Source organism: Misgurnus anguillicaudatus, chromosome 4, assembly GCF_027580225.2.
Source record: "Misgurnus anguillicaudatus chromosome 4, ASM2758022v2, whole genome shotgun sequence".
Classification (NCBI taxonomy): domain Eukaryota; kingdom Metazoa; phylum Chordata; class Actinopteri; order Cypriniformes; family Cobitidae; genus Misgurnus; species Misgurnus anguillicaudatus.
In genome coordinates this window covers 11,568,938-11,585,682 of record NC_073340.2, presented here as the reverse complement: position 1 = coordinate 11,585,682, position 16,745 = coordinate 11,568,938, and the positions used below count along the sequence as shown (strand labels likewise).

General features: G+C 37.1%; 1 protein-coding gene across 4 annotated transcripts in view; it reads right to left on the bottom strand.

The window, feature by feature from the left end:
* The window catches only part of jmjd1cb (jumonji domain containing 1Cb), a 163,282-nt gene continuing 146,537 nt past the window's right edge, over positions 1-16,745 (bottom strand). For all 4 annotated transcript variants that reach the window (XM_073866687.1, XM_073866688.1, XM_073866690.1 and 1 more), the window contains 10 exons: positions 15,834-16,033; positions 13,068-13,346; positions 10,447-10,611; positions 10,263-10,357; positions 8,836-8,966; positions 6,474-6,596; positions 5,819-5,958; positions 3,513-3,689; positions 1,117-1,248; positions 1-922 (listed from right to left, as the gene is read on the bottom strand). In XM_073866687.1, the coding sequence (XP_073722788.1) occupies positions 806-922; positions 1,117-1,248; positions 3,513-3,689; positions 5,819-5,958; positions 6,474-6,596; positions 8,836-8,966; positions 10,263-10,357; positions 10,447-10,611; positions 13,068-13,346; positions 15,834-16,033 (1,559 nt within the window). In that variant the 3' untranslated portion in view covers positions 1-805. The remainder of the gene's footprint in view (positions 923-1,116; positions 1,249-3,512; positions 3,690-5,818; positions 5,959-6,473; positions 6,597-8,835; positions 8,967-10,262; positions 10,358-10,446; positions 10,612-13,067; positions 13,347-15,833; positions 16,034-16,745) is intronic.

The following is a 16,745-nucleotide window of genomic DNA, read 5'->3' as shown; positions in this document are numbered from 1 at the left end:
TTTGATAAATCCATTTTAATGGAAAATGTAAAACCCCTTTGAACTTCAATGTACAAAGCATGTAACACTTGCACTTTAAAATTTGCAATTTGAAGCAAGCCATGTTTTAAAAAAATACATCAGTGAATGTATATATGTATATATTTACACAGCATAGTAAGATATCCTTTTATTTTCACTGAACTTCAAAAGTTCACCATAGTAAATTTGAACATAAAAAGGAAAAAATGACAGTTTTCTTAAATAAATTACAACTTTTTTGTAAATGTCTCCATTTTACAGCGAATACTTCTTAATAAAATGCTGACGTGTGTTAATCTTTCTTTACATTATAGAACTGTACAATGTTTACAATTGTTTGGCAGTTCGTTTTCTCAAAAGATATATGGCATGAGCACATGAGACAGCTGATCTCTCTCACAGTAACTCCAAAGTAGTGAGCGGCTTCACAAATCCATTAGCAAACTGTACAAGTCACATTTACATTTGATCGGGTTCGGAGCGCAGAGCTCCTAAAAATAAATACGATTCTTCACTGAAACTGTACAGTATATGAAAGAACAACAGGGGAACGAAAGAATCAAACAGTCAAACGAATACTAGAGTCGGGACAGCGACGCTGTCGGATTATCTTCAGACGTGGGGTGCGTGTCGATCAGTCATCCTGATGGCCTATACTGCTATGGTGTGTGTCGGTAACAAATAAATACGGTTTTCCTGCTGTCATCTCGGCTTGGCACTGGAGGTTTGTCGGGTGAGCGTTAGTGTGCATATTTTTGGGACAAGTGCAAACGGGGGCAGAGTGTCATGAGTTTGCCTCCTCTTCCTCCTCCTCCTCCTCCTCCTCTTCTTCCTCCTCTGCACAGCACCTCTTTAATACTCCCACTGCATTCTTCACACAGTGGTAAAAGATGTTCTTGACCTAAGGATCACAATCAAATCAGCAAAAATCCATTCAAGATGATGACACGTCAAATGTGCCCGTACAGGCTCCGAGTGTATTTTAAAAGGCTAAAAAAGCATGATATAGGCTTGTAGACAGCACACTAGATTTTAAAAAAGAGCCAATGTCACACATCAGATGAGCGCATAGGCTCTGTATGTTTTTAACTGTACCTGTAGCTTATCTTCGTAGTTGATCTCCTCTTTAGAAGACCTCAATTCCTGGGTTAAGTGGAATGAGTGCACCACGTGCTCCGGAGAGACAAAGTCATTGATCACCTGGACACAGCTGTGAAGGTTCTGCACCTGTACAGAGAGACACACAAGCACATGATGATGATGATGATTGTGCTGGATTCTGGTGTGTGTCTTTAGATAGAGGAAGAGCATAAACCTGAGGCATGGTTATAATTTACGCAAAAACGACTTTCCTACTTAGTATTTTTGTCTTGTTTTCAGTGCAAATATCTAAAAATCCTTAAATCAAGATTTTTCAAGAAGTCTAGTTTTTGAATAAAAATAGAAAATATAAGCGAATTTGTGCTTAGAACAAGCAAAATAAATCTGGCAATGGGGTAAAAAAAATCTTGAATTTTTCCTGAATGAAGTGCTTAAGAAAAAAGTTCCCCTTTGCGCACAACTGAACCAAAAAAGTATGCTGTTTGTCTAATTAACTGTATTATTATAAAATAACTAGCTATATTAATAAATGTAACTTGCAAAACTGTTAAAAAAATCTGTTAAATAACGGTAAAATTCCAGCAGGTGAGGTGCCGGGAAAATACAGTAAAATAACGGGCACATAACTATAGAAATTTTCCGTAATACAATTTTTTTTTTTCTGTAATTTTAAATTGATGTTATTGCTTTATAGACAAGTTAATCTGGCATATTAACCAAGCAAAATCTTGAAGACACTTTATGTGTAGTGTGAATATTAAATAAAAAAAGTTTTTATTTATTTAATAAAAATAATGCAATTAAGTATGTATTTTATATTTAAAAAATATAAAAATGAAAATAGTTTACACCAAAAATGCTAAAAAAATAAAAGCCACAAGTCTAATTCTGAACCAAATTTCAAGTTAAATCACAAAAATGAGGTTTCTGTCACACTTTTACCAACAAAGGTCACTAGGTGTCAACAGTTAGCTGCATACTCTTGTCACAAATTAATAAATTACTGTCACTGCATTATTATTAAAGATGAAAGTAATTTGTAAAAATGAAAGTGATTTTCTCAGAGCCCTGACTACAATTTGCATTCCAACCTTTGACAGCATCTTTACCACGCAACTCTTGACAGAGCTGACAAATTAAATATCGCATAATTTACTCATTGGCTTTGTCCAGAAAGCTGTTTTCAACCATGATAAGTAAATTCCTATAGCAGCAATTCTTCAATTCTTTCTTATAACGCATTGTGTTTCTCAGAATATAAGTAAATTGTAAAAAAAAAAAAATACAATGGAATTCAATGGGTACTGTCAACTGTGTGCTTACTACCATCATTTATCCAAATATCTTCATCATCATTTATCAAATAATATTTACTTCCATAATATTTGTTTTCCTACTATGGAAGTCAATGGTTACAATCAGCTGTGTGCTTACCATCATTTATCAAAATATCTTTTGTGTTCATCAAAAAAAAAGAAATTCATACAGGTTTAAAACACCACAAAGATGAGGAAATGATGACAGAATTTTCATTTTTGGGTGAATAATTCCTTTAAATACATGTATATGATTGGCTGGTTACTACACAATTACCAAGAGTCTGGTTAATATCAGTCTTATATTCCTAGTCTGGTATAATAACAAATGCCTGTCAAGAACAGTTTTGAAAGATGTTTATTATTAATGTCAATAATAAAGTCACTATTTAAAGGCCACATATTATGCCCATTTTTACAAGATGTAAGTCTCAGATGAGCCCAGAATGTGTCATAAGTTTCAGATCAAAATACCCCGCAGATCATTTATTATAGCATGTCCAAAATGATGGGTGAGAGCAAAAAAACCCCCGCTGTATATGTAAATGAGCTACAGCTCCTCACTCCTTTAACAACACAGACAGTAAGTGCTTTCGGTTAAAACAGCTCAGATTTCTGTAAATACAGTCTGAGACAATCGTATCTGTAGCCACATTAGCACTACAATGTGCTAACAAACACATTTAGAAAAGCTTTTGGGTCAAATTAAGCAGTCAGTCAGTTGCCCTGGGCGGAGCTTTATCAGTGTGACATCAAATTAACAAGAGAAATAAAACAGCATGTCTAATGAGACTGCTTTGGCTTAATAGGGATCAAAAAAGGAATGAGTGGATTTTCTTTTTCATTGTAGGGTGGTTGTGTTCACACACTACCAACACACATTTATGTCCAGACACCTTGTAAAAGTGGATTTTGCCTAATATGTGCACTTTAAATGGGTGGTTCTCTGTGTTCAGAGAGTTTAAAGTCTGGCTGCATGAGACTAGATTGAGCATCAGTCAATAGTACAGAATATGATTTGATATGATCGTGTGGTTTTGACCAATCACAGAAGAGAATGGAGTGAGGTCACACCTGGTGCAAAGCTCCAGCAGGAATCAGAACCGAATCTCCCAGAAACTGCACCACGGTCCAGCCATGAACGCCGTGTTCATCCAACAGCCGCTGACGGAGCTTACGGTTCAAGTAGCAGCTCGGTTCACGGATCGGGTCGTGATCCACTGGTATCTCCACACCTTGCTCTTTTGCCACCTGTCGTTCACAAACACACACAAACACATGCATTTAGTTGAAAGACACAATATGGCTGTTTATGGCATTTTAGCCAAGCAGCTTTACATTCCCTGGAAATCAAACCCATGTGTTGGGCATTGAGCTACAAATACACCCATTAGGATCAAGAAACTTGTGTCTTTTGAAATTTGTCAAAAGTGATTTAAACTCAAGCTTAAAGGCGGGGTGCACGATTTTTGAGAAAAACTTTGGAAAAGGGAGTCGGGCTGAGTACCAAAACACACTTGTAGCCAATCAGCAGTAAGGGGCGTGTCTACTGACCTACATCATTGCCTGGGTTGCGTATGTGTGGGGCGGGCTTATCAAAAGAAGGTCCAGACTCTATTGGGGTAGGAGCGTGTTTGTTTAGGTGATTTCAAATATCAACATTGGCTTTCAGTAGTGGCAGTTAACTGCAATTAATATATGACCTTAAATAAAGCGTGTGTGTGTGTGTCATTGAAGAATGTTTTAACTTATTTTAATAATTTAACTTTTAATATTTAATAAAAATGTAGTTATAGCAGTTTATGTTTATTTTAATAAATAGAAATAATGCAATGAAGTATATATTTTATATAAAAACTTTAACTTAAATGGTTCATGGTCAAAATCAGTGGCGGCCAGTGACTTATTTTTTCGAGGGCTCTTGATGTGAAGTTCGTCACATGTATGTAGCCCGTTATGCGTGTGGTTCCTTACTTCAAAATATGTGTTCTGCGCGTCGAGTGAACCTATGTGCATCACGTGTCCCGTCAAAACAAGTGCCCGCTGCAGACACGTCTAAAGGGTTTATGATAAAAGAGACGTTCACGTTTGCCAGATCAAAGTTTACTGTTAAGAGAGTGTCTTTGCGTGTATTTTGTGAACGTGTGCGTCTCTTCTATCATAAACGGTCTCGACGCGTGTGCAGCAGGCACCCACCTCGACAAAACACGTGACGCACATGGCTCACACGACCCAACAAACACACATTTTGAAAACACGAGCAACACACATGACACTCCAAACATATATTTTAAATTTGCGCCCCTCGGATGAGCAGTAACGAGCCGCCATTGCTCAAAATGCTAAAAAATAAAGTCTAAACTAGCTTTAATCCAAAATTTTTGTCACACTTTTAGTGGTTTTACCAACAAAGGCCACTAGGTGTCATTGGTTTGCTGCATACTATTGTCACAAATCAATAAATTACTGCCACTGCATTATTATTACTGCAATAAGGTTTTTAAAAATATGAAAATGACACATTTTTAACTTTCTAATGATATACAAGTTGTCAAGATTTCTAAAGACTAATAATAGCATATTAATGTTATAAAATGTAACAACAAGTGGGCCCACCTGAGGACCCATGACATTTTAGAAAATTGCCCTCACTATCTCATTCTATTTGCAAAATGTTGATGAAATATGAAAACTACACTCTTAGAGCATTGCAACGATATATAGTCAAGATTATTTTAGAATAGGCTATTATTGGTTTATTAGTTGTGTAAACAATTTGGTCCCACCCATGACACTTAAGGGGTTTTAAAGGAGTAACAAATTAAAAAACAAATGTTTTCTCTATGTCATTAACTATCATGTGACTTTCTCTATACTGAAGTCTTGTGAAGATGTCTGACAGCTATAAATCAAAAACATTTACTGGAAATCTGCCAAAACGCATCCTGTTCGCATCAAGCCAGGTTTGACGTCAAGGGCGCAAATGCACTCGGTCCTTGTGTCACGTGACAGAGTGTGAATAATGACTTTAATTTCAGTATGTTCCTCACCCTTCACAGCCACATGAAACGTGATCGCAGATAAATAATGAAATCACTTTTAGCTGACTGAATGCTTTGAACAGTGTTTTCTGTTTAAAGAAAAACTCATTTGAGTAAAAACTCTGAAACATTTCCCACATGACTACATAAACCTCTGAAAGCAGGGCACTCTGTTAGACAGCGATTACATTCCTCCTATAAAACTACTGCTAGAGAGAAAGGTTTTGTAAGGACACACTCAGAGAAAAAAAAGAGAGAGAGAGAGAGATCAGCAGACTTTTTCATTGCAATGATTCACTGTATTACTTTAGGATGGGGGAGAAATCAAATGAAAATCACCTTGTGCAGAAACTCTTTAATCTTCTCGCCGTCTCTGCTGGTGTAGATGTGCCACAAGGCTCCGGGAGTCTCACTCGAGTCCTTTAATCTTTTCTTTACGTTGTCGTCCAGATCTTCCTCCTCCAACCTCTTCAGCACTCCTGTGTGTGATATATAAACACATTAATGTAGTCTCTGACACACACACAGTAAACATATCTCACAGTCAGCATCATTTATTATAAAGTGGAGCTGGCTGGAGGGGCGCGCTGTCTTATTCTGCAGACAGAGCGATGTTGAAATAATGGCGAGGAGAACGTGTGGCCGTCTGGCTTTTATATATTCTCCTCGCGTTTGTTCGTGAGACAGACGATAAAAATAGAAACGCCACTGCAGTGTTGGGGGGAAGAAGACGTCTCTGTGACATAAAGCATCCAAAGACTGAACGCTGACCTAATGTTCAACATCTTTCATTAAAATTAAAAGCCTGTTCAGACCAAAACTAATCCTCAGCCAGTTATGCATTATAACATTTATTTAGTGTCATGTTTGGGTTTTTAATGACTTGGGTGCTGTATGTTTTTATTGATCTATGATGAGATGATCTATAGTATTGTTAGTATCTATAGTATAGTATGATCTATCTGTATTGTTTTTGTTGTGATCTCAGGCTCACCTGTCTTAGAGAGAACTCCATTGCCTTTGGCCACACCCACATAAACCAGCACGCTGACGATGTCTGACACCTCCATGTGCAGGTTAGCGGTACCGAAGTCTTGCTCCTGAGAGGCGGCAACACCTGTAACACGGGTCAGATGTTACAGATGATCTTAATCATCCAATTGGTATCAGTTTAGGACTAGACACTTGACTCTTTCTTCTGACACTATTATAAGAATATCCACTAAGGATTTGCGCAAAACCTTTTTCTAAATGTCGACAAAACTATTGAGAAATGACGGCGTTTCCATTAAAGGCAGCGTGCATTATCTCTGAAAGCCAATGTTGACATTTGAAATCACCTAAACAAACACGCCCCTACCCCAATGAAACCTGGACCTTCATTTGATAGACCCCCCCACACATATGCAACCCAGGCAATGATGTCAGTTAGTAGACACGCCCCTTACTGCTTATTGGCTAGAAGTGTGTTTTGGTAGTCGGCCCGACTCCCTTTCCAAAGTGTTTTTCAAAAATTACGCACCCCGCCTTTAACCAATGTTATTAAAAAAAAACATGGTGATGGGTGTGTTCCATTTCATACGGTGCCACAGACACGTGAATGACATCAAAATTAAAAGGATGGATGACATCGAAAGCATACAGAGCAGTTCCCTGCTAACACACGACGTACAAGTTACGTAATTTATTCGCCATTTTTGGTCATTTTAACTGTTGATAAACTGGCAACGTAACTGTTACGACCCAGGGAGGTCATTTCATTACCATTACAGTACCAAATCACTATGTCGCCTTACGATCTCCTAACGTCGCGAGATAACCAAGAACAGTCCAGTTACGTAATACATATTTTGGTAATAACATAACTTACTGGCAACATAACTGTTACGTCCCAGGAAGTTTATTTTATTTCCATATATTAACATTATATTAACATTCGTTTCCTATTCTATTTAGTTTAGCTTGTTAAAACATTTCAGTCTGAATCTGTCCCTTAAATAAGTCAAAATAGATTAAATACACCACGCGAGCTGCTCTTTACATGGGAAATAAAATACTGCAGAATGGCGTCTGACAGTAACGGTTGTTTCTCTAAACTGAGACTAAACTATATGAGTTGAACTGCAAATGTCCGTCCAAAGACTATTAAATAAAATATTTAAATTACTAACTGGTGTCCAACACAAAACTTGTAATCCATTATGTTATCATAACCACAACAGGCAGATTACGTAATGAAGTTACGTTAAGTCAATGAATCCAAGAATTTCACTTTTCCGGCCGCCACGACCAAAGTTTGGTCATCATATTACATTGATGTTACGTAACAGTCATGTTTTTTGGCTGGCTGGGTTGACTTCAGAATTGCTCTGGTGGTATTTTGATGTCATGCACTTGTCGGTTCTTGTGACTCCACATGAAGTCGAACACATCTTTTCTGTTTTGTCCTCCAACCAAATGTGCCATATTTAACTCTTATTTAACATTAAAACATAAAAAAAAACATAAAAAATGTGTTCCTGATAAATTTCATGTTAATCTGCAATAATATGTACAATCTGCAATTATCCACTAGATGGCACATGACCCAATTTATGAAAAAACTGAAGCCAAAACGTTATTTACTAATTTTAAACTCTGTGTATGTTTTGATAATCGTTCTGAATCTAATCAAAATTTCTTCACAAAAATGCAATTATTTCAGCTTTTTGTTAATAAAAAATATTTTTAAAGAAAAATACCCATATTTAAGAGTTTATAAGCAGAGAAAAAATATAGATGGCTGAAACATTTTTTTCCCCGTTTTGTTTGTTTGTTTGCTTGTTTATTGTTTGTTTGAAAGCAGAGGGTCTATTCTGTCATTTGATAAATTTGTATGTTTATATACTTTTAGAAGAAAATTTTCCTGGAAGGCATTTTATTAAACTTTTGTGAAAATCACAAAAAGGTTACCAATTTAAAAAAAAATGGCTGGCAGCGAATAAGTTAAAGAACGATCATGTGACTTTTACGTCAGGTGAACTGACCACGTCAATTTTGCGGTATATTCATTTTTCAAATTGCCTGAATGTAATCACCCGAGTGTAAAAACATTTTTTTGCGATATATAGGAGTTTATGCAAAATTGCTGTGTTTCCATTGGATGCGTTTTCAATTCGCATTTTCAATTTGCGCAATTTAAAGAGCAATGGAAACGCAACTTGTGACTGTCGTAAAAATGAACTGGTCAGTGGTTATACATTTACAATTTATATATTTTTTTTAAACAAATACAGAAAACATAAGCTCTGTACTGTGTGTGTGTGTGTGTGTGTGTGTGTGTGTGTGTGTGTGTGTGTGTGTGTGTGTGTGTATACCGTAAGCACAGCAAAGGCGAGGGCCCAGGTCCGGTCGCACAAAGAAGGATGGCAGATGGGAGGCAAGGTTGAGGTTTCCTTCAGGGTCTGAATACTCAGGCATCGGGAGATTCTTCATGAGATCATCATACCTACACAAACATGTGATAAACATGCATTAACACAGCACACAACACGCTTAAACAAGACCTAAACACAATAGATCAATGTAAACGGCATATCAAGAGGGCAACGTGGATCAGCATATCTAAGCAAAACCGAACATTTAATACAAAATTTCATCTATCTGCAATCTATTGGATCATAAAAAGTGGCCACTTCATACCAGAATAGAGCCAGGGAAGCAGTTATGTTAAAACGAATCGCTGTTAACATTATCAAATGACATCAGCAGAAAAAACATTGAAGGAGTACAGATGCAAAACCCTCCAAGTGCGTCTGACATGTTTTCTTGTAAAAGAGCATTCTTATGTTTAGGTTCAGTAATTTCACTTTTATGCCAATGAAAAGGTTATAAGTCAGTAACTGAAATGCCTTATTTTTTTTACAAATATCACTTTAGTCATTTTATTGTTATTTAACAAATTTCACTGTCTTTCGCTGCAAATCCCTCTAAGTGCATGCAAACCTTTGTGCCCAAAACCTCCACTTCAAAAAAATCCACTTCTTTGGACAAGACTAGAACTAGAAACTTTATAAAATGATAAAAAAAGTATGTAAAAATAAAGAAAGTGAAGCACACAAGAGGCGCTTTGATCCATGTCACTGACACATTCAGATTGTATCCAGGTCCAAGTACTCACAAAGGACACAAGTTTAACTGTAATCCATTGTTGAAAAACCAACGTAGCGTTTTGCGGATTCTGCCAACAAACCGGTATTTCTGAATGGCCTGAGGCCGGGATTTAGTTGAATTGAATGTATTTAATGCAGGGCTCCAGACTAACTTTTTTCACTAGGATCACAGTGGCCCCCAACTGAAAATTTTAGGGGCGCAACCAGAAAATTTAGGGGCACACACCGTAAATCAGTATGCTAACCAAATAATCACATTTCTACTAATTTCCACTGTATTACTAATAAATACTTTGATGATGGATGCAGAAAGTACAATGTGCTGTTTCAAATTCAGTGTCACATCACAAAAAAAAGGGTCAAATTTACTGGTTGCACATGTGCGACTGGATGTAAAATTCAGTGGCACACTTTTAAATTTTGGTGGCAGTCTGGAGCCCTGTAATGTATGTAATATATGTGCCAAGAACTTTGGTTAATATTATTATCTAATTTTTGACGGGGTGGCATTTAGTGGCTTTTGCATCTGAGCTCCTCGATTATTTCACAGCAAGTTACAACATTTAAATGAACTTGATGAGTTAAAGAATGCTTTCTATCAATAACATCTATATTTGATGCTTATCGGGTACCTGGAGGGCATCAAAGCCATAAACTCCTCCCCTGAAGGCCAATCCTTCAGCCGATACACCACAGATTCCCCGTCTTTAGCTTTAGGGCGTTTTGTAAAGACCATGAACCGCATAAATAAAAAAAGTACACAAACTGACATGATTTGTTATTGTGTCAACTTCAATTTAAGCAGCACTCACTTGTGAGGTCCTCAAAGCCGTCCCAAAACTCTTTGATGCCCGAGTTGGACATTACTCCATCCTTACAGTTCAAGAGGTCCCCCTGGTGGTCAGCAAACTCCTGGTTGAAAGATTCGGCTTTCCAAAGGCTGCTGTTCAGCTTCTTGTGCACTCCAGAGACCAACACGGGCTGCAGAAACAGCACACAGATTCTCAATGACATGATGAATTTTTAAAAGATTTTCATTGACACTAATGCAGTGCATTCTGGGATTGCCCTCATCGCAAGCATACAGTATATACAATGCACCCTTTGGCCAAAATAAAGGAATTTTGGAAAGCCTTTGGACTGGTAGCATGCCTGAGATGCCAGTATAGTAGTACTGGCAGTATAGTGTAAATCCTGCAGAGCTGTGAAATCACGGTCCACAGAGCAGAAGTCAGTAAATGTCATCTTACAACGGGAAGTGCAAACTGAAAAACTCTCGCTTTCGAACAATTATAATAAAATGAGGAACTACTACAGTTGCACCCGCTAAGATCATCCTCACACCTCTTTGGTGTGTTTTTGTCCATTAGTAAAGATTAGACATCATGTTGTAAAATTATATCCTCAGTAGAAAAGACCTGCATTAGTTCTGCATCCATGAAAAAACCAGGTGCAATATCAGTAAAAGCATCAAAGGCCTGTAATGGCTTTTCTGAAATACATAGTGAATAAATGGAGTCGTTCTCTCTCCACACCTATAGTTCAGTGTGTATCGAGGGTTTTGTAATACTACAGTACAAGTAGGGTGTGATTTGCTGGGGGGGTGATGGGGATTATCCCCCCCCTAGTCTTTATATCCCTGCCTCTGATTAATATTTTTTTATCCATGGTGGGGACAAAATGTAACCCCCTATCATCAAACGGTCATATAAACAGCCTAAAATAAAGATAATTTACTACAAGTAAAAATGGCTGCCATGCAATAGTGCAAAAAACAAGAAAACCTGTTTTCCACATGTCGTCAAGCACCAATGGTCTATTTCAGTGCAAAAATACCAAAAAAAACCACATATCCTGGTCAGTGCGGGTGTGAGTAGGACTGCTTACATTTCTATACACATTTTATTTCAACAGTAACAAAAAATTCTGTATTTTCCGGACTATAAGCCGCATCATTCAAAAATGCATCATTAAGACGAAATACTATATATAAGTCGCAGTGAACTATACGTCGCGTTAATTTAGAAAATTATTTCACAAAATCCAAGCCGAAGAACAGACATTTAATCTGGAAAGGCAAGTTATTCAACTAAACAATAGCAGGCTGATTAGATGTCTGTACGTTAAAGTAATATTATCAGTTATTTAAACAATAAACCATAACATACAGAACTTACCTGGAAGGTTGAATAGGCTAAATTAACCAAACAATCCAACTAGCGTGAAGTTCGCATACTCGTCATTCCACATTACTGAATCCACTAAATTACAAAAATACAGGAGCAGCATATATCGGACTCTCATGGCTGTAGACGGTAATGATGTCTCTTGCTTCATAAATGTCAAAATTAATTCCTACTGACTTACAAGGCGCACCTGACTATAAGACGCAGCACCAGCCAAGTTATGAAAAAAACGGCTTTTAGTCCGAAAAATACAGTAGCTTAAAGGGGTCATAGCGTGACAATCTGACTTTTTCCATGTTTAAGTGCTATAATTGGGTCCCCAGTGCTTCTATTAACCCAAAAAAGGTGAAAAAGATCAACCCAGGAACTTAGTTTGGGTATGCCATTCTCTGCAAGCAAGTGAAAAATTAAGTCGTTCAGATTTCGCCTGGTTTGTAATGTAGGTAGCAAGGCCAATTACAATAATACCGCCCCTTAATCTGCAATATCCAACCACGGCACTGCCATTTAGTGCAGAGAGAAAGAGAAAATAATTGACAGCACAATTGAGTTTCAATTTCAACAAACCACCATCATTGCGATCAGTGTTTGCATTTCATCAGCTCATTTGCATTTTAAAGGACACACCCCAAAATGGCACATTTTTGCTTGGACTTACAAAGTGGCATTTTTAACATGCTATAATAAATTATCTATGAGGTATTTTAAGCTAAAACTTCACATACGCACTCTGGGGATACCAAAGACTTATTTTACATCTTTAAAAAAAATCGCATAATATGACCCCTTTAATACCCTGAATAATCAATATAAGCCTGTGATTCATAATTTATTTTCATAAAATATAAAAAACACCCCCTCCGTGATTTTTTCATAAATCACACCCTGAGTACATGGATGATGTAACAGAGGAACCAGACAACAGCTATCTGCTGAGATGGGTGAGAGACATTGGTTTACGTTAAGTAGAGGATTATCCTGACTAATAGCAACACAGGGGATTCACAAGTTTATGTTTTATCTGTAGAGCAGATTTTCTTTTTAATAGAGCTTAATAAAGGAAATCACATATTTAATTTGACAACAAATAAAACCAGACTATATATCTCCTTCACAGCCTCATATTCATTTGTGTCAAATATGACATCCAACCTGACTACAGACAACAATAGTAGAATGAGATGAAGGAGATTATGACCAATGTGCCAAAACTAAGCCATGAGGTGCAGTAAGGTTTGGTGGGTCACACACCTGCCCCTGTCTCCAGCACTCTCTGAAGAGTTTCCAGTTGTTATTGTTGCGATGGTCTTTGAGCCAGAGCAGCTTGCGTTCATGTAGCCAGCAGTGAGGGATGTCCACATACAGTCTGGTCGACTCGTCCGCTGGTTTCTTCTTCTCAGCCTTGGGCTCCTCGATGGGCTCGTGCTTCAGGTTTAGCTTGGTGCCACGGCCCGCCGGGATCTTGTTCTCCACCACAGAGGCGATGATGTCATCCAAAATGTTGGGCACGCTGCGGCCACTCTTAACAATCTGAGAAAATGAAAGGACAACAAAGAAGTAATCAGTTAAAGTTAAAAAGGAACACTTTAGACTAAAGACTGATGATTTGTTTTTAAAGGTTACAAAACGGCCAACTGTTAAGAGTCATAAGTCCTTGAATCTAATGTGAGTCATCAGACTTCATTTGTGTTTTATATTTGGTTTGTGTGCAAAGCTGTTATTTCACAGTGGACAGTTTTTCTCTTGTCCCAATGTAGACTGCAAGTCTAAAACTAAAGCATTTACTTTACAGCGGTGCCATAAACTTAGTCATGCTGCAGTGCAGAGTATTTTACTACTGTGTCCCATCTGCACTGAAAGAATAATACCATTTCAATAACTCTGTAAAGACAGCATAGACACATGAAAGTAGGGCTGTGAAGGATCCTACCTTAGAATGTTTTTATTATTGTTTATTTATTTATTTATTCCTAATCATTTATTTACATAATCATCATAATCATTTTATAACCATTAGTTATCCATATAATTCTTTATTTGATTATTTAATATTATTTTTATTATTATCAATTTCATTATTATCATTTTTATCATTACATTTTTGTCTATTCATTTATTCATTATGTTTATTAATTTGTTCATTCATCATTATATTTCTATATTTTATTGTTTATTCATTTATATTGTTTGTTCGTTTATCTATTCATTCATTCATTATATTTCTATATTTTATGTGTCTTATTAATTTCATGGTTGTTCAGTCTCACATTTGTGAAGCTGTCTGTGTAAACAGAGATAGATAAGAAAATGTTTATGGAAGCTCAAGGTCTATGGGATGATGCAATTATGCAGTTTTGGTGTAACAGGGCATGTTGAATTCATGCTTGTTAGACAAGATTTGAACATTGAGACATGCAACTGAAACTGTCCACAAATAAAACTCTATTTTATCATCAAAACCTTTATCTCATGTCCTGCTTTTGTTCTTCTCTAGTTTGATTTTCTCTCTGCTTGTGTTCTTCCCTGTTAAACGAGTAAATTTATATTTTCTGAAGTGATCTGGGGCCGGTTGCACCAGCTGTGCGTAAGTTACAACGTAGCTTAGTTACGACGTAAATGGGCACTAAGTTACAACTTACGCACTACTAAATGTTTTTGCGTTGCACCATTAAACGTAGTTTAAACGTAACAATACGTTGGAACTAAATATTTACGGAAGCCCCTGTCCATGAATAACGATTGGAATAAGATGTCAGCCAGATTATTACATCGATGAGCTCGTATAAATTATGAAGAGCCACAAATTCGTCAACGATATTCTTTCAAGAACTGTTTAATTTTCTGTGTATCCATCAATGTTCAAAATAAGATTTAGGAACATTTCTTACGCACTTCTTATAATTTTCTTAAGAACTTCCATGTGTGGGATATATATTTGTCAATTAGGAATTTTTTGTGTAATTTGAGTTTGATCTAACATATGCTTTAACTAATGATTCTTTTTCATAATCGACAATTTCAGTTTAGGCGAGATCAAGAATGAGTTTGACTCAATTACGTACTGTTCAGACTATTTCCTGTTATAGCCCATTAAATAAGGCTTGGGTGATTGGGTATAAGGAAAATAAACGTCATTCTATGCGACTACTACAGCAGTTTTACTTTATGGAGAGCTTACGACCTACTAAGCTACGTTCTGCAGCTTAAGAAACATCTGTAAATGGTGCAACCGAATATAAGTAAAGAGTTGAGTTATAAACTAGCTGGTGAGTTACTAAGCCTCTATGTTTGGACTTAAGCAGTCCCAGTTTAACTACGGTGATGCCAAAGCATGTGACATCACAGACCAACTAATTGATAATGAAATTCAGTGACAATGAAATTCATTATCGATTTTTTGAGATTTTATCGATAAGTTGTTGCAGCCCTACATGAAAGTCATAAGAACTCTTTTCTTCCCCATTATTTGAGAGCACCCATTTCATTGCTAAAAACAACGTTATTTTGTGTATTTGTTATAATACAATGTGTTTGCGTGGTTTATGGTTAAAAACACATTATTTTCCACATATCGTCTTACTAAAACGCATGGATTTTGTACAAAACTCATCGATTTGAAAAGCGCTGCGTCTCTGATTGGCCAGCTAATCTGTCTGTTGTGATTGCTCTGAATACCTCTGATGTCAGACGAAAATGTGACTCTCCTTACCATGTTTGAAAGATTCGCTCACAATTCAATGCTAACAGGAGTTAACTTACAAGCTGAGTTCAAAGCGGGAGGAATTATGATAATGTCGGTCTTGTCTACATCACCAATCCCAGGAAGTAAACTGTTGCCTACAAACCGTGTGTTTGTTGTAGAGATTTTTGTTGGAGACGATAACTTGCGTCATCGTTTACTTTTTTAAGGTTTGTACCTTTTGCATATCCTTAACATGAACTAACACACATCTACACACCAAAGGAAATGAAAAATCCCGAATTGGACCATAGGTGCCTTTTAATCTGAAGTCTGACCTGAGAGGCAGTAGAGTAGACGGGTGCGAATGCGATGCCTGCATCCGTGGAGCCCAGACGTAGTTTGCCAGCGGTTGTGGTGAGGAGGTCTCGAAGGGTAGAGCCCTGCTCCAGAGATGAAGATTTACTGTGCAGAGCTTCTAACGTGTCCGACTGCTCCTTCTCCTCCTTTATCTTCCCAACAACCGTCTCCTTATTTTCTGCAGGACAAAAGCACAGCAGGTTTAACATCACATTTGAATCTCTTTCACACTTCTTAACAACTCAAGAACAATAAACAGCGTTTGCAAAATATTTGCAGCACTTCTGTAATACGACATGTGTAATTTAGTGGTGTAATGTTAATGTGCCATGTTGTGATGTGGCGTTTGTCAAAGCAAACAAAAATAAAAAATGTTAAAGGGGAGGTTCAATGGTATTTCAAGCATTCTCACTTATTAACACAGTTATATAGTTGTTTCCTCAGGCTAAACGTAGACAAAGTGTCAAAAAAGCAGTTGGGCGTGTTACAGAGTATTTCTGTGCCGAATGCACTTCGTCAGGGTTCGTACAAGTTTCGGAAAGTTTTTTTCGAATGCCTCTGTAGACTTGTAAGTATCTGTAAGTATTTATTTTACTTCGGCCAGTAAACAACCACTCCAGCAATTCACTTTAAACCACCCGAAGTACCTTGCAATATATCATTGTACGAATGGTGATAAAGGAAAATACAACGTACAGAAATATACAGTGTTAACTGTGTAACCACACGTAAAGATTTATCACCATATGCAATATAAGCCCTCCTGCTAAACTAAGAAACTTTTACAGTATGCGATGCCCCTGGCATTAAACTGATCGTGTGCCAAAAACCGGAAGTGCAGTCTATTTAAAAGACTGCTGTCTGTTGTGCATGTGACTGAGCGGCTGAAG